At 50.8% G+C, this 27,917-nt stretch overlaps 1 protein-coding gene across 5 annotated transcripts in view; it reads left to right on the top strand.

Annotated features, from left to right (window-relative positions):
* The window catches only part of NFKB1 (nuclear factor kappa B subunit 1), an 86,935-nt gene that overhangs the window by 12,591 nt on the left and 46,427 nt on the right, over nt 1-27,917 (top strand). For 3 of the 5 annotated variants that reach the window (XM_054694611.1, XM_037509630.2, XM_037509628.2), the window contains exons 2-5: nt 7,879-7,924; nt 11,464-11,539; nt 15,437-15,477; nt 19,153-19,251. In XM_054694611.1, the coding sequence (XP_054550586.1) occupies nt 7,886-7,924; nt 11,464-11,539; nt 15,437-15,477; nt 19,153-19,251 (255 nt within the window). In that variant the 5' untranslated portion in view covers nt 7,879-7,885. Of the gene's footprint in view, nt 1-4,201; nt 6,411-7,878; nt 7,925-11,463; nt 11,540-15,436; nt 15,478-19,152; nt 19,252-27,917 lie in introns of those variants that run through there. The other 2 variants (XM_054694609.1, XM_037509629.2) reach the window with 2 other exon arrangements.

The raw sequence follows: 27,917 nt of genomic DNA, 5'->3' as shown, positions 1-27,917 counted from the left end.
CAGAGAGCATGTGTCTGTGGTCTCCGGGGGTGCGTTCTGCACCACGCTGGGGTCCTTGCTTGATGGTGTCTCCCGAAGTTTTCAGGTGCTCTTACACACACAGAGCACACCTATGTCTAGGTGAGACCACTTAATTTTCAGACGTTCCTAAGTTTTTAAAGTTTCTTCCTTACTGCTGTTCTTTTGATTTGCCTTTATCAGTTACTGACAGAGGGGTGTTACAAACATTAACTGTAATTGTGGACTTCTCTGTTCTTCTAGTTCTGCTATTTTTTTGCTTCATGTGTTCTGAACGCTTAATACATATATACACATTAAAATCATGATTTCTCTGCAATGATCTGATGCATTTATTCTTATGAAATGTATCTCTTTATTGCTGGTGATTTTCCTCCTCCTGGAATTCATTCTATCAGATATTTTGAGATAGCCTATTTTTTCATATTGGGTATTTCCATGGTATCAACTGGCTTAACTTTCCATCCTTTTAGTTTTAAACTGAGTCTTTTAATTTTAAAGTGTAACTGTTAAGGAAAGCATATACTTGGGTCTTGGTTTTTGTCCATTCTGACCCATTTCCACTTTCAGAGCTGGTCAGTTTATAAAGTGACGAGTCAGTACATTTCCGTGTGATGTGATTGGTGATCGCTTGCATCGAATCTACCCTCAGGGTCGGCCTATCTATCTGTGCCATCTGACTTTATCTTTTTCTCCTCTCTATCATCTTTCAGCCATTCAGGTTTCTTTCTTTAAATCCAGTTCATCTCCTTCATTGGCTGGTTTTACAAGTGGTTTCTCTGAGGGTTACGATATATGTCCTTCAGCCTACCGTGAAGTTTATGGATCTTTTTTTCTACAATGTTCAGTATGCTGATAAGTCCACATAGGAAAATTTTATTTAAATCTAGACTTTCCAGTGGCTATTCTCTTTTTTAATAGTTTAGATTTCTCTGCTGAGATTCCCTTTCTGTTCACTAATTATGTCCATCTTTTCTTTTACATTTTTGAGCATGTTGCTCTTAGTGGTTTTATAGCTATTTGTTGCTAATTCCATCATTCCTATCATTTTTTTCTTCTGTATCACATTTTCCTACTTCTTTGCATGTTTCATCATTTTTTGTTGTATATTGTTGATATTATATTGTAGAGAGTTTGGATTTTTGTCTTCCTGTGAAGAGTATTGAACTTTGTCATCACAGACAATGAATATATTGGTAGCTCACCTGACTTGGTTAAGATGGTTGCTAGTCGTCCTTATTCCAGGCTGTGTCCCTTTACTCCTCTTGCAGGGTCTGCTAGGGTCACCGCTCACTGGTCGGATTGTTCAGGGAGGTCTTCCCTTGGACAATTGGGCCCTGATGATGGCTGGGGCCTCCTGTGGCTGTTTCCTGGTAGACCTTCCGGTGCTCGGGCGGTGGCCAGAGGTGACCCCATGCAGGTTCCCGAGTCTCGCCAGCGAGGTCGCTGCTCTCTGTTGGGGTTTGCTTCCTTGTGCGTCGTGGTTTGGAAGATGAGGGTGGGCAAGAGCTGACCTTAGTGTCCACCCTCCTGTGGTGGACAACCCTATGCTGTGTTATCCAGCGTCTTAAATTACTGCTTCAAGTATTTTGTGTATAATTCTACAGTTGAGTGGGGGACGGGGCCATACTCTGGCATGACTGAAACCAGAGTCCACATTTGGACAGATCTGAAATTGCAAAGCTATTTTTCATCAATGTAATAATAACAAAAAGCACTTAGTGTCCACTAATTTGGTGATGCAGAGAAGGTTGTACACTTCAGTATATTTTAGACACTTATAGCCACTTCAGTTGGCAAATACAGAGGGTGTCTTGGCAGGGGTCAGGTCTGAGAAGAGCTTGAGGAGAGGGGGTGTATGTGTTGGAAGGTCAGCCTTTTAGGATGTGTGCAGTGAACATGTGCACAGGGACAGGAGCAGGCGTTGTGGGGGGCCTGGGCAGGACCTAGCGGTGCACGGGGGTGTCCATGTGATGTGCTGAGTGGCTGAGGTCTTGGCACTTTTCAGTAACGTGGCAATGGAGTGCCCAGTGCTGAGGAGGATGAAGCAGGAGTGAGAGAGCGCACCAGGTAGGCGCTGTCTCTCAGAGGGACATGAGGGCCTAACTAGGCTATGGCAGTGGCATGGAGAACAGAGGTAGATACGAGAAACAGTGCGAAGACAAGCCCAGCGGGAATGGGTTATTGACTGGACGTGTGAGAATAAGGATGGGGCAAGGAGGAAAAGGTGAGCGGGCATCTGAGCTATGTGCTTGGGTGGACGATACTGGCAGCAGCTGGGAGGCCAGGCGTGGCCCACACATGGGACGGGGACTGGGCTCGGAACAGTAGCGAGGTGGCGGGGTGACAGCATGGCTGGCTGATCATAGTGGCCCTACTGCTCAAAGCCAGGGCAGCGGCGTGTTCCCACCTTGAGAGTGGTAGCAGTGCGGGTTGTACTTCTGTCTGCACACAGGGCTATTGGCTGACGTGCTTGTTCCCTGTGTTTCCTTGGGCACTAAGTATCCTGGAGAGTAAAAATGAGTAGAAAAGGGGTCCGGTGGGACCCTAACACTGTGTAATTTCTGTACCAAGATGCCTGCCCTGGCAGCAGGCCTCCCCTCCTGACACGGATTGTCTACTTTGGCCTAGTTGTCCTTCCACTCCCTGATGCTGCATTTAGCTTTCTGCCGGATGAACCGGTCACCACATCTGGCTAGCACACAGCGGGTGTCCTTTCTCCCACTCGGGTGGGCTTGCACAGCTGGGCTGGCTGGGCCTGCTGCCGCTGAGCTGGTGATGGGGTCTGGAGCGGCGAGCCCACCTCTGTCCTCGGGCTCCCAGCCTGCTGGGCCAGCCCCAGCGTACTCTGGACAGCCATGCTCCCGGAGAGCAGGCAGTGGTGGCATGTCTTCCAGCAGTGCACGGCTGAAGCGCACACTCTGTCCCATGATCTTGGTCACGGCCGCCAAGGCTAGAGGGTGGGGATAGATTGAGCCTTGCTGGGTGCAGCTGCAAAGAATTTCGGCCATTGTTTTCGTTCCACCAACCAAGCCCTGAGCACATGGACCTGGTTCCGGTGAGGGTTGGGTCTTTGGGAGCTGACACAGTAGCTGCAGCTTTTAATGAATGAATTCATGGAAGAAGGAGAGTGTCGAGGAGCTTTCCAGTGTACCTGAGCTTATGTGCGCGCGTGCTTTGGTCATACCACCAGTGAGCTCTGCCATGCTGCCTGTGCCTGGTCTCAGAGAACTCTCCTTATTTCTCTTCCAGCCTTTGAAATTTACCAAAGGAGATATTTCAAAAAAAAATGCTCTGTGCTGTTGGGTTAGTGGTGGTGTTTCCGCTCCACATTTGCTTGTGCGAGAAGTCCCTGGACTTCGTGAGACTGCTCTTGGCTCAGGCTCTGCTCCACCAGGAGCCAAGGGCTGAGACAGGTGCATGCCTTGCTGGTCCAGGAGAAGCTCTGCTTGGCTGGGCTATGCTCGCCAGAGCAGTGAGCTGCACACTCACCCCTCAGTCCTCTCTGGGACTGGCTCCTCAGGGCCGCTCAGGTTAACGGAATTCTGTGCCACACAAGCAGTAGCCTGACTCAGGAGGCTTCAGGGAAAGCACATCTTTCTCCCCGTGGGCCAAAATGGAGCCTTGGTGTGACAGTATTAGCCGTGGTGTGACAGCGGGGGCCCTGGGCCTTGTTGGCATCTGGGTCCTCCCTGATGGGGGTGTGCTGGCCTGTGCATCGTGGATGAGATGGCTGGCAGCATCTCTAACCTACGCTGGGAACCCAGTCGTGACAACAGGCAATGTCTGCAGACATTACCGGGTGCCCCCAGAAGCAGAAGACTAACATCCCCAGGAGGTGAAGGTAGGGAGTGGAGGAGGCGTGTGCCTGCAGAGGGAGGTTGGGGAAGAAAGAAAAGGATTTGGTATTCTCAGAATGCCTAACATGGTGTCCTTCCACGGCTCATCCCAGCCTGCTGCTTGGGCCGCCACGGGCCGTACTGGGCAGCGTCCTGGGCTGTCACTGAGCACGTATCTGCAGGCCTGGCAGGCTGGCCTGCGCTCTGAGCTGGGACTAGGCACTCACGAGGAAGCCGCGCCTGCTCCCTGGGCATGCTGCAGATGGCACAGCGGGCACGCACGTGGGTGGGTGGGGTGGGTTACACAGGACCAGTGGGGCAGAGCGAACACTGCTCCTTTAAAAGTACTTGAAAGCCAGCTGCTCTGAGAAAAGCCACGAAGTCCACCCCCATCAATCTCTCTTCATCACCCAGCCGATAAATCATCAGCGAGATGTAAATTTTTTCTATCATCTTTATTCTGAGGATTCCAGCAGTGCTCAGAAAGTTTTGACTCATTGGTGCTTCCTGTCTTGCTCACCATGTGTCATTAATTGTTCAAGTTGTCCCAGTTAAACTTTAAATTCAGGATGGGGCTTTCTCTTGTTCCCATTAAAATGTTTATTTCCAGCGACATACTCATGTTATAAGATTAAAGCATTAAAAATGTACAGTGTAGGGAGCAAAAGTTTCCATGTTACTGTGTACACATCCCAAACAATTATTTCTAGGCCCCGTGAGTGTCGCCGTGAATGTGGCACAATCACAGGTAAACGCCCCCGGCGGAGGGCAGCTGGGTGGACTGTGTGAGTGCCCCGTGCCTGTTTCCTGTAACCCGGCCTGCACCGCTCCCCAGTGTAGATTTGTGGACGTGAAACTGCAGAGGAAAGACGCTCACATTGTCCATGGCCCACGTGCCTGCCTCTCACCCCACCCCAGCTCCACCAGGGGAAGAAGCTCTGGGGCTACTCTCCACGGGGCTGTCCCCTGAGCAGTGCTGATGAGGCGTTGTCTCGGCCCCTCCTCCTCATCACCGCCTGCCTGCGCTGAGCGTTGAACCACCCCTCAGTGGGGGCTGTTGGGCTGAACACAGACTTGACAATAGAGACACTTTATCTCTGATTCCACACTGCACCTCTGGGCGCCTCCAAAAATTCTGTTTCTCCTTTTGCACCTTGTGACCCTCTTACAGGCCATGAAATCATTTCACTGCATTTGAAATGCCCAGTCCCCGATGGTTACTCTGTGGGGTGGGCTCTGGGATCCAAGAGGGCTGGTCCGGGCGTGTGGGGCAGAACCATCAGGCCTCTCGTGTGGATCATCACACGCCCAGAGCCCAGCTGCCACCCCGAGGCGCCTCGGATGACAGATGCGACTGCCGCAGGAAGACAGGCTGGCTGCGCTTTCTGCTTGTCCTTCCACGGCGAGGCGTGGACGGCCAGAGCAGGGAGGAGGCAGAGATGGGGCAGCTCGCAGTCAGGTCAGGTTTCCCTTTCCTTCTCGGGGTCCTTCCTCAAAAGCACATAGCTGTTGGAAGGGAAAGTGGGGGAGGGCCAGGGCCAGGGGGCCAGATGGGGATTTCCCTGGCCCTCCTGGTCCTTCAGTTCCAGAGGCTTCTCTGATCTTTCAAAATCATGAACTAAAACCTGCATTGACAATTAATGCAAATGTCACTGGACTCAGTGATTCATCCTTTCCAACTAATTTTTGGTTTCTTTTGACATTTTAGTCCTACATTATGAATTGACGTTGACATCACCCGGGCACCGGAGCTCATGGTGAACTTAGCAGTCTCGCAAAGGCTGCAAGGCTCAGATGCTGCCTGTCACCCGCATGCCTGTGGCAGGATGTCGGGCGCAGTTAATGGGGAGGCCTGTCCAGTGCTGACGATTTAGTGACTCCCTCAGGATTTTCGTTACTATAGTGATGGTGATGATAGCCCTGCTCAGTTCTGATGAATTACTTGTTTTAAAATTAGGGTTAGGGCGACTTTGTGTTCAGTCCATACTTTCAAAGGTCAGGAAACCATGCGCAGGTCAGGAAAAGGTCAGGAAAACAGCAGCTGAGAGGTGCGGGCCGCCCCTCTTTCACTCTGAGGGCTGTGGGCGAGCATGCCGGGAAAGACGCGGGGTCACGCAGATGAATGGGAAGCCTGAAGGAAAAGGTTGACCCTGATACTTTCTTGGAAGTTTGGTTTCCTGTGTGGTTCTAAGAACAAGGTTTTTTCACGTAAGGTGTACTAGCACTGTATTCATTATGACACTATTTTACTAGGTTTGTACAGACAACTGAAAATCACACTAGTGATTCTTTAACATAGACATATGCCTGTGCGCAGACAGAAACCCAGGTTGCAGAAAACCCTGTCAGGACTGGAGTGTTCCAGAGGGGAGGCCTGTTAGCCAGCTAGTGCTCTTAGCGCAGCGAGTCTCTGTTGTCGGGTGCCACCCATCCAAGCCTCCCGTTTTGCAGCCGGAGAGACAGGCCACGGTGAGCTCAGTGGGGAGCCCATGGTCACATGCCCAGCGTGAGAGGCTTGGACTTCAAGCGACTCGGTTCCCCGTACTGTGCCAGGTCAGCCTTCCCTTTCTTTGCTGTTGGTCCTGATTGGCCACGTGGCTGGTTGGGCTGCAGCCTGCTGATTCTTAAGTCAGACAGAGCACTCCTTGCAGATCTGCATGTACCCCTGTCTCGGGCGTTTCCAAGCTGCCCTTTGCCCTTGGGTGGACGTTGGCTGTGAGTCTGCACCCCACTGGGATCCCCACTCACTTCCCCCTACGCCCGTCCCACTAGGGCTAGGTGGGAGAGAGTCCTCTTGGGGGCCGCTGTGCCTCTCCAGGCCGGGCCCCAACTGCCAAGAAAAGGCCAACTTTGCCTCGAAGTCATACGGGGCCCCGTTTCCCTAGTACCCGGAGGACTGTGTACGCCCTGCCCTGCGCCTGCTAAGGCGCAGCTGTGTTCACCACGTGCACAGCTGTGTTCAGTGCGACCAGAGCTGTGACGGGGGCACACACGCTGCTGGAGAAAGACCACGAAGGGGGAACCAGGGGAGCCGGTGGCCACAACCAGCGTGTCACCTTGAAGAGCAGCGCGGTGACAGTGGCCCCAAGGTGCGCCCAGCCTGTTGAAAAGGCGCCCGCGGGCTCTTCCCAGCCGCCAGAAGAGCCCCAGCACTGTGTACTAGCTCACTGGGGCAAAGGAAAGAGAGGGGTGGCTCAGGAGTTAATGTTCACTGTCAGCCTTGTTCCTTTTTTCCAGTCTTCTAGTTTTTAATGTGCTGTATCTACCGTTTAAGTAAATTTAAATAAAATTAACCCTTATTTAAAAGAGTAAGGATGTTTCTCAAGGAAATCCAAAATGATCTGTGACTTAGATACTGTTTTTCTCTGGCCTGTGGGGCTTGGCTCTCCCGGGCCCCTGGAAGGCAGCGCGCTAGCCGCAGGCCTTGCTCTGACTGGGGCTGATTAAATCTGATGCCGCAGCCTGATAGCGCGAGCTCCCACGTATGGAGACGCTGCAGTGTTTCTGTGCCACTCTGACCCTGGAGAAATGGCCAGAGGTGCCGGAGGGCAGAGCGCGTCAGCGTTCTCCCCAGTCGTGCAGAGGGGGCCGGTCCTTCCCGCCAGAATGGCCCCCTTGGCCGCTCAGCTGGAGTCACCAGTGGAGAGCCCGGAAGCAGCTCCAGGTGGGCCCAGACAGGCCGGGCGGCGCTGCCCGCGAAAAGCTGAGGTTCTTAACCCCGGACGTCCAGAGGTGATGGAAGGAAGCCTCAGCGATCCGGATGTATGTGGCTTTGTCCAGAAAATGGTCCGTTGTCCTGAGCTCTGGGACTCAGGCGCTTGCGAGAAATGTGATTCCGTGATCATGTGATCTTCCTGCCGTTGGGTGTAGATTCTAGAGGAGCAACACCCTGACTGACCCCTTCGTCTCTGACGCGGGGTCATGTTCACCCCGGGGAGTATCCCCGTGTACCCTGCATTACGGCGTTTTTAAGCTTCATGCCAGTCTTAACAGTTTTGCTTTGTTTTGTTTTGATGTGCAGCTCCAGAATGGCAGAAGACGACCCGTATCTGGGGGGCCACGAGCAAGTAAGTGTTACGATCTCATTTGCCAGTTTATGTCATTGTGGTCACACTTCAAAATACACAGAGGCAACAAGAGTGATTATCGGGAAAACTCTAAAATTGGGGCAGGGAGAATATCTTTTAAAATGTTTGTCATTTCCCCGCCCCTCTGTACAGGGTGGGGGGACACGGCAGCCGAACGGGTGACTTACAAGCTCTTCTCACACCTACCGTTCTGTGAGGGTCTCCTGTGCCCATAGCCCCGTGCCAGCTTCCTGGGGCTGGCTGTTTCTCACAGTTCTGGAGGCTGGAGGTCCAAGGTCAAGATGAGGACAGGGCAGGCACGTTCTCCTGTGGATGTTCTGAAGGAGCTTGTGCTGCTGTCCAGTCACAGCCAGTCCCTGGCCCGCGGCCTCAGCACCCGCAGTCCCCCGGCCTCTCCCTTGTGTGTCAGCTGTGCTCCTGCATCTCCCCTGTTCTCCCAGTCATTGCACTTAGGGTCCAGCTTCAGTGTGGCCTCGTCCTGACCCCTCTGCACAGACCCTTTTTCTAAGGTCATGTTCACAGCCACTAGCAGCTGGGACTTGAACATTTTGGGGGAGAGGAAGGAACATAAAATAACACCTAAAGTTTATTGAATCAGGAGGTGGGTTGGTGTCGTGAAAAGACCTTTGGGCTCAGAAGTTGAAGATCTTTCTGTAAGTGCCACCTGTCACTGAGGGGCTCTGGCAGGGAGGGATTGCTCACCCCACCCCAAGGCTTTTCTCATTTGCAACGGGGAATGCTGCCCCACCCCCACCCTCACCGGGGTGGTGAAGGGACTTCCTGGGCAGTGAATGTGCTTTTAGACCATAAACCTGTTCTTTATAAATATGGTGATGGTATTGAGGGGATGCCTGTGCTTTGCCTCGCTTGCACTTTGAAAACTTTCAAGTCTGTGGAAATGTTGACTAGTCCAACAATGCCTTGGTGGTGAGTAACATTTTGCGTCTCTTTCTGCATAGATACACGTGTATGCCTAATACTTATATTATACAGAGTAAATGACCAATGGCAATAAATGGCAATGAAATGACTCTTAGGAAATATTTAAAACACAGAGATTTTGTCACTGACCACTACTGCTAGGCCTGGCTACGTAGCCGAACACTGGCTGTGTTAGAGGTGAAACAGTGGGTGGTGCAGGGACCCTCATTTCAGGAACTGCCGTTCTCCTGGCAGGACAGAGCCCTGAGCAGCCTGTGTGGCCTCGGGGAGAGCTGGGGCAGGCACCCCCGTGCTGCCTGGGGAGAGCAGAGTCAGAGAGGACTTTCCACAGGAAGGCTGTGGATGCCAACACTTGGCAGGTCCCTGTACTGGGCTAGAAGGGTGGGGAAGGGGGACACCCAGGACAGCTGTGCAAGATTCATAATCATGTCACAATCAGAGCTTCAGCCAACCCCCTTCACCATGGATTTCCCAGATTTGTGCATGCAAATATCAGCCCGAAAGAGAAAAACAAAAGTGAAATACTTCTACAGGTTCCAACATGGCTTCTCTCAGTAGAGGAGCTGTGGGTGCTTTGCGCTGGTGCAGCTCTGAGAACTTAGGAAGTGACCTCGCCCTGCTTTCCTCCTTCAGGTGTTCCTTCTGAAGTTCATGGTAAAAATGTTGGGAGAGGCGGAGTCTAGGGACATTTTCTTTGATTACTGCATGAAAGGCGTTTGGCTGCTCGTATTATCAAAGCCCGTGTCTTACCTTTCGCTTTTAATGTGCTGTCCCTGGTGGTGAAGGCACAGGCGTGGCACTGGGGTGTCGCCTGGGCTGAGACCATGCTTTCCTGTCTGTGCACAGGAAGCCTTATCAGCCCGCGATGGTCCCGGTGCCCGGAGAGAGTCAGCCTGCTGAAAACACTCCTCTCGAAAGTGTGTCTCATGTGGGCATTTGTGAGCGTCAGCGGCTTGTTCTGATAGTTACCTTTTGAGGGGCGAGGTCCTTGAAGTTTGGGCTTCCTTCTCATCTCAAGCTGGTAGCCTTTGTGTCCCGACACCTGCTTGTGCCTCAAGACCCCGTGTGTCTGCGTGCCCTGGGCTCCTCGCCCCTGACCTGTGCACGCAGGCTGTCCTGTGGGGAGGGTCTGCCCTGAGAATGTTCTCTGGAAGCAGGGGGGATGTTCTCACATTCATCCATTTTCATCCCTGTTTCCTTTTCAGCAAACAGCAAGCACTGTAGATGAACTTTACCCTTCAGCAGGGAGTGGGCGCTTTTATTGCCCCTCACTTGAGAATCTATACACCCAACTAGATGGAAGCTACAGTGCGATCCTGTGCTGCTTACTCCTGATCTGAGTGCACCGGGGCCTTGGGTATCCAGGAACCCCCTTACATGCCAATAAAGAAAAAGTGTGCGCTGTAATACTGTGGCTTTTTTAACACAGCCTTGGCACGCCTGTAACTAGCTAGTGTGTCGTGTGAAGAGAAAGATGGATGTTGTGCTGCCCACGGGTATCTCATACAGATGATCTACGCAGGTGGAAACAAATACCAAACTCACACAGAGGGATCCAAAATCCCGAGTGAACCAAGTGGAGAGAAACATTTTCTCTTGGGATAATTAATCATCAGTACCTCACAGGCCAGGATCGCATTCCTTCGGGTGTAGTAGGGCCCACGCGTTAGTCTTCCATCTCTGCCCTGGTAGGTCACCACGACACATGCTTATCTCCGTGCAATCTGAAGGTCAGGAGTCGAAAGTCAAGGTGTTGGCAGGACTGCTTTCCTTGTAGAAGCTTCCGTTTCCTTGCCTTCCTGACCTGTTAGGCTGCCCACATTCCTTGGCTCCCATCACTCAGCTCTTCACGGTCACATCTCCTGCTGCTCAGAATCCTGAGCCCTCTTTCCAGGGCAGCCTCCCCACCTGTATCTTCCTCTGAAGAACACCTGCAGAACCGCTCCCTGCTCGTCACTGGGGTCAGGACGGGGGTGACCTGAGCGAGCCTGCGAACCCACTAATTCCAGATGCTTTGTATCGTGCCAGGCAAATAAAGGCGAGAAGGGAAGAGCACAGCGCTCTGGGGCCGTGCATCATGTCTTCAGTTTTCCTGTAGATTATTCTGGAGCTGCTGTCCAGTTCTTTCTGCTGAAAACTTTTAAGTTCTTTTGCCACCATAGAAGAAATACTGATTTCTCGGATTGTTTCTTATGCATGTATTTCTAAGAGTACACGCTTCAAATCATTCATTCAGCAAATACTGATTCCATCTCCCCCATGTGATAAACATCCCCTTGGCCATGAGGAGACAGGCAAGCTGGCTCAGCTGGTCCTGAAGGCCTTTATAACTGGGTTGTCGTCCTCACACGCCAGCCCAGTCCTGCTGTACACACAGGAGAACGTGGCTCACTATCACAAAGGGACAAAGGGGGTTTAAAATCCTGAGTTGAAATATTTTCAGATTCTGGGTGTTGACTTTAGCATTTGTTCCTGTAGTTGTGTTGAAAGTGTTCCAATGTCAAATTTTTAATACAACCTTGGAAAAATAGTGATGGAAATCTTTCAATGTTCTTTTTTTTTTTTTTTTTTTGCAGTTGTTTCATTTGGAATCATTGAATCATACAATGTTTAACCCAGAATTATTTCAGCCAGAGATGGCTTTGCCGACAGGTAAGGAAATGTCTCACCCCGCTGCCCTGCTGTTTTGCTTTCACTTTTTAAAATTCAGGATTTGCTAATAGTCCCTTCTGGAGAGTCAGAGATTGACCTGGAAAGGAAAGGTTATTTATGTGTTAAAAACCAATCTCTCAACATACTTGCTGCAGCTGTGCTCGTGCAAGAATATTGTGCCCCCAGCATGCATGGCTTGTCCAGCTACTGGCGTCTGAGTGTCGTTCTCTCTCCTTTCTACCTCTGCTCTGCTTTGTCCCAGATACATGCGACGCAGTCTCCACACCTTCACTTGAGCACCTACTGTGTGCGAGCCAGTGTATCAGGCAGTGGGAAAACAAGTACACAAAATCCACAGAACTCACCCCACTAGAAAAACCTTCAAAAAACGCTCAGTGCTCAGCTGGGCAGCCCGCATGCTAACTAGGAGCGAAACACAGAAGATGAGCTTGGACTCTGCGTAGGCAGGCACGCGGAACTGGGGCGCATGTGTTTTTTAAAGTGTGATTAAGACAATGATGCAATAGGCAGAGATGTGTGGATGTGAAAAAGAAGTTAAATATTTTTAGCTTTGCATTCTGACCACTTGGGTAAAAGTCATAATAAACCTTCTTTTATGGTGACTATATTGATTACCCCCTTGCATAAATGGTTTAATCTCATATGAGTGATGTAAAAAATCATTCACGTAGTGTCTTTGGCACCTGTGAGTGTGTGAGCCTGGGGGTGGGGTGGCTCTTCGATGTGCCCCTTACGTCACCCTGGGTATCAGGGACGCTCAGAGGCAGCGTATGCATTTGTCTTCACGTGGTAGACTTTAGCCACTCGTGCCATATTTTAATTTAAATTGGTTATTGTAAGTTTAGTATTTACAATGTTTTTTTTTAGATCAGGATGTTTTTCTGCATTTTTCTATTTCTGGTTGTCTGTGGAGGGAAAACGTAACCCCCCACGCCACCCCGAGCCTCACGAGACGGGTTGTGTTGCCACAGCACCTTCTCCATGGCCTGCAGGCGTGTTTGTAGGCCACCGTATCTGACATCTCTCGAAGGGTCGTCCGATTTGCGCTCTAAGTCGGTTTCCTGTCATCAAGGGCATATCTTTGTAGCCTCTGTGTTTCCTGTGAACTTTTTTATTCTGGGGTTCAAAGTATTTTTCTTAGTATTAATGCTTTATTGGTTCTGTCCTCAGAATATCCACACTTTTCCATTTAATGTATCATTACTGCCGAACTGCAAAGTGTCTGAGGCAGACACTGTTCTTCACGTTTTTATTTCATCCAGTTTGTGGAACTAGAAATAAGGCTGTCAGGAGGACATATCAGCAAACAGTCTGTGGTCAGGACTTCATGTAGAAATTATTTTGCCACATTAGAAAAACCTTAAAAATCATGCCTCAAAAATGTATCTTCCAGTTGGTATTATCTCATTGTCTTTATTTATTTAGTGGCACTTTGAAAACAAAGCCTGAGTACTTCTCCATTTATACTCCCCCCCCCCCCGCCTTAAGTTCTATTTATTTAGTGGCACTTTGAAAACAAAGCCTGAGTACTTATCTCATTGTCTTTATCAATAAGAGTCCCGTCTCGTCACTCTGGCATGGTCTGGCTTTAATAATCTGAGAGCCCTGAACTTTCTGTTCACAGTTCACAGGGTAGAGAGGTTCCCATATTAACTAGTGACTTTCACCTGCATTTCTTGAAGCCTAAAGCCACTAGCAGTGCTGCCATTGAAAGCAGTGTGGTAAATGGCATAGCCGTCAGGTGTAGGGTAACATTACCCGAGAGTTTAAATGCTTCTGTATAGCAGGAGAGAAACAGTCACCAAAAGAAAATCGGCTTTCAAACAAACACCTACATCTCAAATCTTTCTAGTTGATAGAACTTTTGTGTGTGCCTCGTAAAAGAGACAAATGGCCCCATTCCACTAAAAAAAATTCCCAAACCTTAGTTTCTCACACATTCAAAGGAAATTAAATCATGCAGCAAAAATAGCAAAACTTAAAGCATTTCTAGAAGAGCTGTAAGGAAACAAGGACCTTGAAATTTAACGTAAATGTGTTGCCAGCATTTTCCTTGCTACATGAACATGCCTGTCAGATGTTGTTCTTCTTCATGAGCTCTTAGCATGTCAGGTGGAATGTTTTATTCCCATGTTCGTTACATTGCCATATAGACTATGTGTGGTGTGAAAAAATTGTGTGTCTGCTTAGTTTTCTTTTTTTTTTACCAAACATTAAGTTCTTGCCCTTTGTGGGAGAGGGGTTAAGTTACAATTTTCTTTCTTAAAAAGTTTAAAATATCCAGGGATGAATTTTCCACAGACAAAGAGGATATACTTTAACTAAATTATATTCTTTTGGCCAATTTCTGCTTGTTTTTTCTTTCTTGTACATTTTTCACTTGAAATTCAGTCATTTTTTCATCCTTGTAAAGTCCTTGAGTTATAAACAGAATTTACTATATTATTGTGCACTCTAGCCTTATCCTGATTCATCATAATATGGAAAAGATTAAAAATAAGTATGGCCTAGGGCCTCTCTGGTGGCGCAAGGTGTTCGGACGCAACCGATGAAGCTGTCCACAGTCTCTGTAGCACGAGTTTGATCCCCGGCCAGCGAGCTACCCACATGGCACATCAGACCTCTCCTGACTCGCCCGCTGCTCCCCTCAGCAGTGTACTTGGTCAATCTGCCTGTTCTGTTCCCCACTCTGTCTCTGATGAATCCTCTCACCCCCTGCATCTCTGGCCTGTACCCGAGCTCTTGTATGCATAAAAAAATCTTTAAAAAAAAATAAAGTACAGCCTTAAGTACAACCTTAAGTTATAGTACATTTTTAATTTCAACCTGAAGATTAAGCTCTTTTTCACAAATGTATTCATCCAAGGGAATAGGTCTAGAATTTCTGGCTGGAGAAAGTAAAGACAGAAGATGCTCTTAGAATCTCTTTTTTTGTATCCAACATGAGAAACACCATATGCCTTTATTTGTCACAGAGCTCAGGGTTGTGACGCTGTTGACATACATACCAGCTGGGGAGCTTGGGGACTTTTTCATACTAAACAAATTTGTATTACAGGTTCTGATTTTCCTTTGCAGTTCCAAAGTCAGATATAGTTGTGGTATGGAATAAGCTTCCAGTTTTCTTTATGCATTTATAATAGTTTGATTGACATATAATTCAATTAAATTATTTTCAGGATTTTATACAATGCTTGTGTTACTTTTGAACAGTTTATGCGAGCATGGTGTTCAAAAATTATATACCAACATCAAGTGCTATGGATTAATTAAAATGAAGGCTATGTATCTGCTAGTACAATTACCTTTGGGAACAGAGGAACTAGCTGTTGGGAATGTAGGCGGTCCGTGCGGACCCAAGTGAGGAAAGGCACCCGCACTGGGCTCCAGGACAGCCCCAGAAGTGCCTGCAGCACTGCCCAGTCTCTCACACTGCCACACTAGGTGCCTCCTTTTGATATGGAAGTCAGTGTCTATTGAAGGCCAAAGAACAAGTCACCGTGCCCAGGAAGTGGGTGCTGCCTTAAAGCTACGGTTGTGTTTTTAAGACGCTTTGTTTGCAGACATGGCCCTGCAGGCCCGTGCCTTCTGAACCCTGCCCCACAGTGGCCCTCTGCAGGAGGCCTGGCATGCCCACCCCCACCCCCACACTGATGCCTTGTGTTGTCTGAAGGTGTGAAACCACGGCTCAAGTAAGGAGACAATTCATGTTCAAGCGAGGAAGATAAACTACACTTTGTGGAATATTAGCTAAAACGTAAATTTGAAATCTCTATTTGAAAACTGAATTTCATATTTCTTTTTACTTGCTTTATATCTGATACCAAATTTGAGAAGCCTCACAGTTTTTTTTTGGTTTTTGTTTGTTGTTTTTAGCAGATGGCCCATACCTTCAAATATTAGAGCAACCTAAACAGGTAAGAAGGTTCAAGGGGTGGGATTTGCTTGTTAAATGTTAGATCCATCTGTCACACAGTAATATCTCAAGTACCACAGAAACTGATGAATAGGAAGTAGCTTATCTAGAACATTGACAACCTGCCAAATTATGTAACAACTTTATTTGCCCACCTGACATTTCTGTTTGTCATTCAACAAACTCCCTTGAGCCACAGAAATGGTTGTGGAGAACTTCAGTTAGTTATAGATGCTTAGTATCCTGCGGTGTCAGCAGCAAGCTTCTCTGATTCCCCCAGGAAGGGCGGGGGTTTGCCCTGCCCACTTTGATGTATAAGCCAGCAGCGACACGGGGTCCACCCATAGATGTGTCTGCCCACTCACAGGGTACACAGCCCATCTCCTTCCCTGGGGGCACCAGCCTTCTGTGCCCCGACTTTACACCTGTAACCTGAGATTCTAAAAGTGCTGGTGGGAATAAAAGAAGCAAAGGGACTCTGGAGTTCTCTTCCCTCTGGTGTTAACTTGAGAGCCGGCCTTGCTGAAGCCAGGAGGGAAGCTGGCCCTGGCTCAGGCTCGGCCCCACACCACAGGATGCTCTCGCAGTGCCTGGACTTGCAGCGGCCCCCCTCCTGCCCCAGCTCTGTGGAGGGAGATGATTGAAAATCAGATGGGATGGTGTCCAAAAGAGGGGAACAAGAGTGTGAATCATTTGCCCGTAGGGGACTCCGTCATCAGGAGTGGAGGTTGTGGTGTAGTCCTCCGCTGAATGAGGACAATGTCCGCACAGTTCCGACTGGCGTGCTGACCACGTTTGCATGATGAGGAGGGAGCTGGTTTGCTTCTTGCAGTCACAGTACCTGGTACCTTTGCCGAATGTGCTTCTTAGTGGCTGTCTGAGGGAGCGTGACACTGACACTGTGACACTTAACAAATGCAACTGTGTCTAGAGCTATGTCAAGACACCACTGTGGGCACTATAGCCAAGGCGTTATGTACATGTTGGGTTTGGCCAGCATCTGAAGGCTGTAGATGACACAGCTATGACCAAACAAACTACCCTTATGAGTCTGAAATAAGATAACAGTTTTTGATGGGGGAACGAAAGTGCCCCGCGAGCCTTGAGGGGATTGTTCTGGTGACTCACGAGTGGCTCACAGCACGGCCCCGGGTGACCTCCCAGAGGCAGAGCCTTCCTGGGCCGTCACTTCTCCCCAGGCCCTCCCGGCGGAGGGACACCCCTAGACGTCCACACAGCTGCCTGGCGTCGTGGATGCTTTTCTAATGTGTAACATGTGGGCCTTCCACAAACTGAGAAATCAGCTAAAATCTGCATCCTGGATACAACATGCATCTCAACACCCAGCGTCAAGGCCGTGCTGCAGTCACAGCTGCTCAGTGCGTGTCTCCTGCACGGTCCAGGTGCCACAAGGCCACCTGTGAGTTACCCGAGGGCTGCATAGCATCAATTCATATTTAGGTCACTACAAGTGGAGGTCTTGAAAACTCACCTGATAGAAAGTGTATTTGTCTGCCACCTGACGTTACTTTGGTGTGCAACTTGAGTGAAAGTAAGAGGGTTGTGTGTAAGTCAGACTTTCTGACCCATGCCTTAGCCTTTGAGGTTGATGACTCATTTTAAGCAGATGGAGTTACTGAGATGAGTATCTGAGGACTGGCAAACCTTTCATCTCAAAAATTCAGAACAAAAACCCATCCAAACTATGCACTTGAAAACATCCTACCTTCCTAAAATAATAATAAATTTCCATTCTCCGGGTAAAAATTCCTTTGCATTGAACTTTAGAAACTCTCACGGAACCTTGACCAATAAACTCAAAGCAACCTTTTAGACACATCTCTTCACTGTGTTCTCCTGGACACCATTCCCAGTGAGATGGGGAAGTCTGCATGGATATATTTTGTCAACTGTCGAAAAGGAATTTTTTGATTAGAGATAAAGGTTTGCTTCACTAATTTTTTAGAAATGACAACTAGAAAACATTCTTTTTTCTTCAGGGTCTCCTGGCCACGGTGCTCCCCAGCTGTGTGGGGATGAGTCACAGCTGGTTTAGTAATCTTTAGAGTATCCAGTTCTGTTTATTCTTATTCCGTGTTCACCATGTAGCGCTGGTGAAGCGCTGACTTTGTGCTTGACTTGAAAGCCATTAAGTCAGCCTCTGCCTTTCTGGTTAGCCACTGCTGGGCTCCTCGCTGCTCGCACTGTTAGAAATTTCACGTAATTATTGAAAATAAGCAAATAGCCTTTGTCTACAAAAGGTAGGGGGCTGAATTTGTGACGTAGTTTGTATTTTGAATTTTGTGAGGAGGAGAATAGAGAATTGCCCTACATGACTCCTGACTCCCCTCAGGCGCTCCTGGATCTGGTTCTGAACCCTGGGCTTGTGTGCAGCGTGTTTCAGGCCCCACTTCGGTGATGGGCCACATGCTGCAGGCCCCGCGCACACCCCGTGGGCACCTGCTGACTTCAGGCTGTGCTCAACCCACAAAACCTGCCCTGGAGCTGACCCTTTTGGAAATCAGAGAGTTCTTGGAACTGTGGGGACAGTTCCAGGTGCTTGGGGGGACATGTGACCCAAGGCCACTGAGACCCTGTGAGACGCGGGAAAGGGAGCACAGGCAGGGTGGGCCCAGGAGCCTGGTCATCCTGCTCCGCAGCTGTGAGCATGGGGTCCCACAGTTACAAGTAAAAGAGGAGGGCACGTTCCCTGCGGCACCTCGCCCATTCTTTTCACCAGAGGGTGAGTTAGAAACATGAATAAAAGTGCCTGGTTAGGTGACCTGTGTGATTATACTCAGGCTCCACAGCTGGCTGACACTGTCAGGACGTCCACCTACGGCCCCTTGTGATGAGGTGATGAGGCCCTTCCTCACAGCTGTCCTTGTTTTATATGTCCACTTGTAATTTTTAACTTTGTCCATCATGAAAAGCCAGGACTAGCGTAGACTGTAAAGAGAGTCCAGTCAGCTGCGGTCATGTCTGTGCTTACGGACATGGCATTTAGGTGTTTATCAGCCCACAGCGGCTCTCACGAGACCTCCAGCTAAGTCCTCTTTGACTTAGTGCATCTGCAGGGTTCTTGAGAAACAATATTTAAAGGGGCCATCTGGTTTGGGGCTCATTCAGTTAATATCGCCAGCCAAGCTTGGCAATATCACTAGTCATATAATCAAAGATCTTATCTTCTGAACTGTGGAGAGCAGCCAGCCATATGTGGGTTCCAGCATAGCTGCATCTTGAAATGCTGATGGTTCCATATTCCCTTCTGTACCCACTGGTCAGAGCAGATGAAGGAATTCCTTTAAGTGAGAGCCAAAGAAGCATGACGCTGAGTATCATGGTCAAGTTCAGAGCGTTGTAGCAGGAATTTGAGACAAGAAGCTGAGTCTCTGCTCGCTAGAGCACGTCTGGTCCACCACCTGAGCCCCAGCCCCACTCACAGGTGATGTGGCTGAGGTCGCGCAGGGCCGAAAGCTGCACCTCCCTGCACGGCGTCAGCTGGCATAATGCTAAGACAAGGGGGACTGAGGGAAAGTGTCCTCACTTGGGGCCTCAGTGACTGTGAGCTGTTCCTCCCACCCAGCACACATGAGCGTTTCCAGGGTGTGTGTAACTATGTCCGTGCAGGTTTTAGTGTTTCTCAGACATGCTGGTCCTCTGTTCCCCTTTGCAGAGAGGATTCCGTTTCCGTTATGTGTGTGAAGGCCCATCGCACGGTGGACTCCCCGGCGCCTCCAGTGAAAAGAACAAGAAGTCCTACCCTCAAGTCAAAGTAGGTTCCTGGCGTGCCCGCGTGTTAGCTTGAGAGCGGAGGAGCAAGGGGCAGCTTCAAAGCAATTTCGTTTGCCGTTACCCCAGAGCTGAAGCTTTCACGTGGTGTTTATAATGTTTAAATAGAAATAAGAAGGCACGGATTTGAAAACATAGTATCTCCATTTAGTAGAAATTATTTCAACATTAGCCAACTGTACTGCCTTGGTCATCTTAAAGATGTTTTTTTTCTTAATTGTTTACTTCTGAATATTTAAGACTTTGAAACAAGTGTGTGATCTCAGCTCCAGAGGCTTAGGACACAGGAGCCAGAGCTCTGAGTGTGGGGCCTCTGAGGGGTGGCTTCAGACCCAGACTCCTCGATGGGGCATCCCGCGCCTCAGGACCCTGACATGTGAAAGGCAGGGTCTCCGGGGACTCAGGGCATTGTGTGTTTGGCCCCCTGCCGGGGGGGCATCTGGGGCCTCTGAGCCCTGCGTCTGGTCCAGCCTTTTTCACATTTCAGGCCCTTTTCTGTTTGCTGCTTGAGAATGAGTTTCTTTACGTTAACTTGCGTTCTTCATTTTTGTAGTACATGGTCTCATCTTCTAGGCTGATTGATTGTGTAATACACAAAACAGTTGGCAGTGTGTTTAGTCCTTTGTAAAAATTCATTTCAGCCCAGTAGTTCAAGGCTTTGGCAATGGAGCATCAGCTCAGCTCCCAGCAGGGTGTGGGGCCCTCAGGGCAGGCGCCTCAGGCCCCGCGTCTGTTTCTGTCAATGGTGTGGGCAGCAAGTGGCCAAGGATTCCTCCAGGACAGGTGTCCTGTCTCTTCTCGCTGCTCAGCTCTTCTGGGCCCAGGCCTTTCTAATTCTTCCCCCTGTTCCAAACCAGACTCTGTTCTGTGATGTGCTCCTTAGCTCTGGGGTGAGATGTCCCCACAGTAGCAGGGTGCAGGGTGTGGAGCGACTCCTGTATCCCAGGTGGGGCCCCCTGTAAGGGCTGCAGCACCCATGGCTCGAGCCCCGGGGTCTGGACAAGGAGAGAGCTCAGTGAAGAAGTGGGTGAGCATCTGTTAAGCTCCAGAGACTTGTCAAGTGCCCCCGACGTCTCCCCTAAGCCTCCTCCCACAGTAAAGCCTGTGAGGACCCCAGGCTCAGCCCCACATATAGAATGTGGGGTCCTTAACCTATGTCCACTGCTGCCCGGTGAGCCGCAACGTGGCCCCTGTCCACCTGGGGTGCTGGGGCAGGCACAGGGGAGGACTGCGGTGAGCAGGCAGAGAGTCACACGTCCAGTATGCTTAGGGAGCAGGCAGAGCCCACCTGGCTTCAGGGCATCACGTCCATGACCCTTGACCTCCTTCTGGGTGTCCTCTGCGTGAGTGTGTGTGTGTTACCAGCCTCACGCCAGTGACAGGGACGGCAGGATTCACATTAAGGGGGAAACTGGGAGGATTTTTTCGGGACTGGTTAAATATGAGAAACAAATTTTGGTATTTTCATGAAATGTTTCCTTCTATCGCTTTGACTTTTGTGGCTAAGTGAAAATTCCTGATAGCAACACATGGCTTTAACTCTGTCGTGAATTTACTGCCTAATAAAAAATTTAATATATCCCTTTACACTCAGTCTTCACACACCTCCTTAGAGGAACGACTCCCTTGTTTGTGCAGAAGAGTTGAGAAATGAAACAGCCTAAGAGACATTAGACGTTCCTCTCAAGTCCTAGTTTCTGTATCAAGGAGTTTAATCCTAAGTGGGACGTGCAGACTTACAAACAACGAACGGGTGTGAGGTCTGCAAGCAAGTGTGTGCAGTGGGTCACTGTGACGGCCTGGCCTTGGCTCTGTCACCGCCCCGGTGCCTGTGACGCCTTCGTTGCTGAGTGCTCCCAGCCCGCCTTCCGCTGTCCCAGCCACTGTAAGAGGCCTGTTCACAGAGGGTAGTTGAGGGCAAGTTTGTCAGCTTCCAAAGTTTTTCCATCCCTTTTTTCTGTAAAATTTGGACAGAAAAAGGTCTCGCTCTCCCTGTGTCCCTAACAAGAGCATGTTCCTGACTGTGCATCTGGTCTGGGATAGCAGCTCCCTGCCAGGGAGACCCTCAAACCCGCACCAAGGAGACCTGGGTCCAGAAAACCTTTCCAGCATGTCACAGTTCGTTGGGGATTCCCTGGTCCCCACCCAGTAGAGGTCAACCCCACAACTGTGACGGCCAGAATGTCCCTACACATGGCCACATGCCCCCAGCTGCAAATCACCCGCTTGAAAATTTCTGGCCTCTAGGCAGTGTCCAGGACACCTAACCTTCTCCTCTGTGCACTCTTCTCTAAAAAGCTGAGGCACCAGACTGTGGAATCGCCAAGTATAGTATTTTGCAAAGATAGGTACCTTTTCGTGATTATTGATGGTTACTTCTTATTTTCAAGATCGTCACAATGTCTTCCAGAACCCGTGAGCAGGTGTGCCTGGGCAGTGAGGGGAAAGCGAGGGAGGAGCAGGGAAACCCTGGACTACACAGTCCACGATAGCTGAGAGGACAGGTTCTGCTGCCTCTGGCTGTGAGCTGTGGCAGAAGAGAAAGTGAAAGTGGAGGCGTGTCTTCCAGGCTGGGAAGCTGCAGACCCCCTGTGACCCCTCACCCTCTCCTGGGGCAGGCTGGCTGGAGAGCACCCCCATTCACCCCAGAATCCTTCAGGAGCTCTAGCGAGAGACTTTGACATTTGGTGGAAAGCAGTAGTGTTTCTGAGACTCGAGTGCATTTGTTGAGGCGAACAGGAAGATGTTAGGGGCCCTGCCTTGTCCTCCCCACAGCCTCTTCCTCTTCTCCTTCCTCCCTCCCCAGCCGTGGTGGGGGAGGGGCCCAAGCTGTCTCTGCGGCAGGGTCACCCTGAGCGCCACGGGGACTGGCTGTGCTGGGGTGCTGCAGACCCAAGACCCCAGACTGCTCTGTGGAGCTAGTGAACATGTACCCCTCCTGGGTTGCCCTGTTGCCCAACATGCTCCTCTGAGTCACATCACCGAATGCGGGCAGGCTCCCCAGAGCCCCCATTCTCTCCTGGGATTTTGTCTCGTGCTGAAACCCTCTCTTGGATAGGCCACGCAGACCAGGCCTCTCCCACCTTGTCGAGATTATTTCTAGCACCTGGGCTGCGGGGCACCTGGTGCCCCATGTGCTCCACATGACCAGGGAGAAAGAACCCCATTTCGTTTTTCAATCTTATATCTGGTGAGTCTTCACATTCCTGCTAAAGAGTTGGTTTACTTATATAAAATATTTCAAGGTGTAGGGAACGTTGAAATTGGATACAGCAGCCACCGCCGTGTTACTAGAGGGTCACATTCTAGCGCAGGTGCTCCCGGCCTCGCTCTTGCCCCCTACCCCGTCCCGACGCAACATGCGGGCTCACTGCAGCGCAGGCAGCCATGGGCAGGGCCACGGTGCGCTTGGCAGACGGGAAGGGGAGTCCGGAGCCCTCCGTGGGTTTTGCCGGCACTTAATGTTCTCTTGGGGAGCCAGGCACACAGGCGCACCGGGCAGAGAGGCTGGCATGCTAGGCTGGCCGAGGCTCCTAGCCTCCATGCATGTCCGCGCTCTTCTCCCTCTCTCCAGCATCATCGTCGTGGGCGCCCCCAGAATGGGCCTCCCTGTGACCCCATTGCTGCCTTTATCCCTCCCTTCTAGGCACAGGCATCCACAATGACAGGTGTGCACCCCGCCCTTTGGCCCGTCATCCATGCAGCCCCGGAGGCTGTGAGACCACAGGTGGCATGTCGAGGCCGTGGCGGGAGGGGGAGAAAAGCCCGCAACTCGTTCACCGCCACCCGCTCAACCCCCACCGCTGTCCTTGCTCCGCCCTGGGTCAGCTGCTACTCTGAGCTCGCCTTCATTTTATCTGAGAAGTTTCGATCGTTTCTACTAAGTCACTAGGTATCAAAAATACTGGCATTTGCAAGAAAAGTAATGCTCGTTTCAACTCTAATTTTCTTTCCCTGTGAGGTCCCCTTTCCAGGGCACAGAAGAGAGGAACTGGGCTCTGTGAGGAGTGGATGGTGCCCCTTCTATCCTACTGAGGCCTCTGAAGGCCTCATCTAGATAAAATTCATTTATTCACAGCAAGAAAATGAAATTCACAGACAAATCTGGGCAAAGTAGGGATGAAGACGATCTCTTGGGTCTCCTTAAAGACGCTTTCCCCTTGTTAAATATTTAGTGGTTTCTCCATTGCCCTATAAAGTGTCCAATTCAGGTTTCCCCATTCTCATTTTACCCTGGGCTCCTCATGGGAGTGGCTGGCAGGAAAACCCAGGCACCCCCAGGCTGAGCTTGTCCCTGCCTGTCTATGACTCAGCAGGGGTGCCAGGGGTCTCATTTCCCTCTTTTCCCGAAAGTTGTGCCTGAGACTTTTTGTAAACCTAAACTGCCTTCCTCTCCACAGAGGTGGAAGGGGACAAGAGGAGCCGCCTCCTGGAAAGCGCTCTCTGATTGTCCTCCAGCGGGCAGGAAGCCACCAGCCAGTGTGACCCCCACCCTGTCCCCCAGCCCCTTCTGTGCCAGGCAGAACCCCACAGCAACAACCTGTGTCCTGAGATAGAAGCGCCTCCTGGGCAGGCGCCTGTTGTCTTTAGCTGGACCCCGAGTGCTGCGGGTGGCAGTGGCCATGTGGGACGCCACCGCTGCTGCTCACCCCTTTCCTGAAACTGCTTCTCACATGTGTTCTCTTTCCTGGCATTTGATGTACAACAGCAGGAGTGTGTAGAAAGGTTGGGTCAGCAACCACCCCCGCCCACGCCGTTGAGTTTTTTTTTTTCTTAGTCACCACTCAGGTGCCTGTCACTTAAAATCCTAAATGTTAGATTTCTGTTAAGGCCCAGTAAAGCAGGCTGATGGGCTGCGTTTGCGAACAGGAGGATTTGCATAATCTCCCCTTCCTGCACCGGCTTGTTTAACTACGCAGGCAGTTTGCCATTGTAAGGCTCTGGTTGGAATACTTACTTTCAGTCGTTTCCTCTGACTCAGTTACTCAGAATGTTACGCCAAATCTGTTATAGGACAGGGAGAGGGGCAGCCCAAGCCCCGCAAACCTGCCTATTCTAAATGGGTTCTGCCATCCGCCGCATCAACACAAAACATAGGAGACTTTAATGGGAAGGAACTTTAATAAAACTAGGAAACAATACAGGTAAGGCAAAGAGTCTAGTGTCTAAATGAAGCACCCAAAGTTACCCGTCCCCTCGTGGGTAAAAGTCCATCCAAATGGGATTGGCCCAGAACAAGGCCCCAAAGCCTGCCACAAGTCTAAAGCATCTTCCAGTGGGGACCCACAGCAAAGGGTCACAAACAACCGGACAAGCCCGGAAGGAAAAGAGCAGAATCAACATCAAGATAAAAGCTGCCATTGTCACCTCCCCACGGGTCTCACCCACATCTGTGTCACCCAGTCCACGACCAAAAGACAAGTGCAGTTTCTTCACGTGTCTCTAGGCTCCATGCGCCTCTTCCAGGTCTCCTGGCTCCATCCTGCTTCCTTCCTTCCTCAGTCTCTTCTCCAGCTTCTCCCCTTCCTGCTCAGCTCCACCCTCCCTTGGGTGGGGCAGGGAACCTGGAACTTCCCCCTTTCCTGGGGACCACCCTGTTACAAGAAGAGCAGGGCAGGCATGCCCCAGTAATCAATGAGGCAGCACCCGGAAGTGATGCGAGCTCTCCCCCAATGCTCCGTTCAGCCCTGCACCCCTGGCCGCCCCCTCCTGCCTGTGCCCTGTGCCCTGCCAGAGGGCCTCGCCCCTGCCCTGCAGGCAACCCTTTTGCCGGGTTCCCGGCGACGCATGTGGAAGTTGGTGTGTGGGGGCACGTTTTTCTGGGGAGACGAGTGTAACTTTCTACCACATTTTTCAAACCTCATTAAGAACTAATGCTGTACAGTACGTGTCACCTTAGCTTTTGACAGCAGCTAGTTAAAAAGCATTTTTTAGTTTTTAAATTTGCACATTTTATACTTTTAAAATGTTGTATTTGCTTTTTGCATCACTTTTAAGTGAGTTCAGACACTGCATTTTGTCCAACACACAGTCCAGGAAAGCCCCTTCACCTTGGGGGCAGGTAGGTGGGAGGAGGGGAGAATCCCACAAACAGTGCAGGTGCCCCCCCCCCTTTTTTTCTCATGCTCTGCACAAGAGACGCTGGTGGAGGGGAAGGGTAGCCATTTGTGGGTCAGGTCACAAACACCCACCGACCACTGCATCAGGCCCGCTCCAGGCACTGCCCGCCCCCACTTCCCCGAGTGACCACAGCCTCCTGTCCTAGGTCATTTTTCCTTCCCCTGGCTCGGAAGATTTGCATTTCGCCTCCAGAACCAAATTCTGCCTTTTAGACTTTTCCAAATGGCCTCTACATTCCCTGAATGTGTTCAGAGTCTCTGTTGTGAACTAAAAAAGCCATTCCTTAGAGGCAGCCTGTGCGCAGGTCACAGCTGAGAGACTGAATCCCCTTAGAAGCAACGAGGAGAAGCTGCCTCTTGAATGGGCAGAGTTTGGCGTTTTGTTCCTGGCAGTCCTGGCCTGCTCACTCTGGGGCTGCTTCTCTCCTCAGTGCGCCTGCCCTGGGGCTCCACTCCCTCTGGGAATTCAGGCCTGGAGGGGGCCTCTCAACTACCCTGGCCTTGTTCTCCCTTCCCCACCCTCCGGGGGTACCAGGTCAGAATTCCCTTCTCTGGATTTGCCCCCCTGAGGGATAACGGGTCTCACAGGAGACAGTGCAGAGTTTCAGACATGCCCCTTGACTTCCGGCTCTGTCCCCCGAGGAAGGGTTATGGGAAATGCCGCTGTGCTGCCCGTCATGGTCTCTCCCTCACAGCCACTGTGGGGTCCCGGGATCCTCACCGACGAGAGAGGAGATGGGCCTCAGGGAACTGAGGATGCAGAATGCAGCCTGAGGTTTCCGTCTGGCCTGTTATTTCAGCTCCCGGCCATCATGGGAACCATTACATTTAATACTCAGGGCCTGTCCACTCACAGAGCCCAGAATCTGCGGCTCTCAACCCTGATGAGCTCAGAAATGGCCAGCAGCGTCTCACCCAGAGGCTGACCCTGAGTCATCACACGGTGTCTCACAGCCAGTGTGGGGTCCCACCCCGATGCTATGACTTCCGGAGACTTGTGTCTTACGGCGACAACGCAGAGCCACAGCCACATAGGGGCACTGTGTGTAACCTTGGAGTGGACTGCGATTCCACCGTGAAACCACACCTGTAAAGACTGTGCCACGTGGCAAACTGATTGTGACCGAATATTTGGGAAAAGATGGGATTCCAAGTTAAAAACATAATCACTGAAATGAGTTGATCAAAGAATGAGTTAACAGCAAGATTGGAGATGGTGGAAGTAAGAATGATCAATGGAAAACTAGATCTGAAACAACTTCCTGAAATATAGCCCAGGCAGAGGGAAAACTGGACAGCGGGACGAGCCCGGGGCCTCCTGATCCTGGAAGGGCCTGCGCTGTGGGCCTCAGGGCCTCGCCTCAGCTTCCAGGTGGGGGCTGGGGTCCGGGGACCCATGGGCACACTTAGTTCACAGCATGGCAATCATCAGGACGGGTGTGACGTCCCCCCAGCTGTGCCACTCGGCACAGGGGAGCCTCAATGCCGTCATCTGTAACGGGTAAGTTGTGTCTGCCTCACGGGACAGGAGCACACGGAGTGCTTGGATGTGTGGCACATATGAGGGTTGCTTCTGCTTTAGGTATACTAGGTGAACCCCGATATGCTGATCTGCGTGTGGGGGATAGCTTTGCTGACGGCTGTGGAGTCATGGAGCCACACAGGCCTCCCCAGCCACAGATCCAGCCCAGTGTGGCCTCGCTGGCTGTTAGCACCGTCAGCACAGCTCCCAATGAGCAGTTCTAGCATCTCCATGAAACCTGGCCACTGCATTCTCAGCCCAGCGTGAACACCACTTATGTTCTCAGCACGTCCTTGTTGGCGTTGTTTCCGCCCCGTTGGCGTGTGTCCTTCTGGTGGGTCAATAGCTGCTTGCTTGCTTTTAGATGTCGCCCATGATCTCTTATCGAGACCTGACAGGTAGCAGGAGGCCAGAGAGGATTTGGCTGTCCTTCTGTGCCCCCAGGCTGGGCACACGCTGGTCTGCATGGCCCCTGCATTGGTTTCCTAGAGCTGCCAGAGGCGGTCACTGCACACTGGGGTGGACAGCAGCAGAGATGTGTTCTTGAGAAGCCCTGAGCTGGAAGTCCACGGTCAGAGTGTTGGAGGACCACGCGTCCTTGGAGGGCTCTGGGGAGGCAGACTTCTTGCCCCTTCCAGCCGCTGGTGCTGCCACAAGCCTTGCCCTCCATGGCCTTCCTGCCTCTGCTCCATGGGCCGTGTCCCTTAGCTGTCCTGTCTGACTGCCCTGCTGCTTTGTTTCTGAGTATAGAGCCCAGTGTAATCCATGAAGACCTCATCTTATTGCATCTGCAACCATCACAACATCATGTTGAAATAGGGACACATTCTGAGGTTCTAGGAACCCAAGTTTTGGGGAGCACTATTCAACACATTTTAAGGGGTCAAGGCATGACGTTTATGCAAGTGTGGGGTGATGGCCACATTGGACCCTTAATGTGCTTGGAGAGACATCGTCGCATCTCCTGGTGGTGGTTCCTGATGTATCTAGGGAGTAGGAGAAGATCTT

This window comes from Talpa occidentalis, unplaced genomic scaffold (assembly GCF_014898055.3).
Source record: "Talpa occidentalis isolate TD23 unplaced genomic scaffold, MPIMG_talOcc4v2.1 talOcc4.13, whole genome shotgun sequence".
NCBI classification, from domain to species: Eukaryota; Metazoa; Chordata; class Mammalia; order Eulipotyphla; family Talpidae; genus Talpa; species Talpa occidentalis.
Note: the sequence above shows the minus strand (reverse complement) of the source record. Positions and strands in the feature narration are given on the sequence as shown.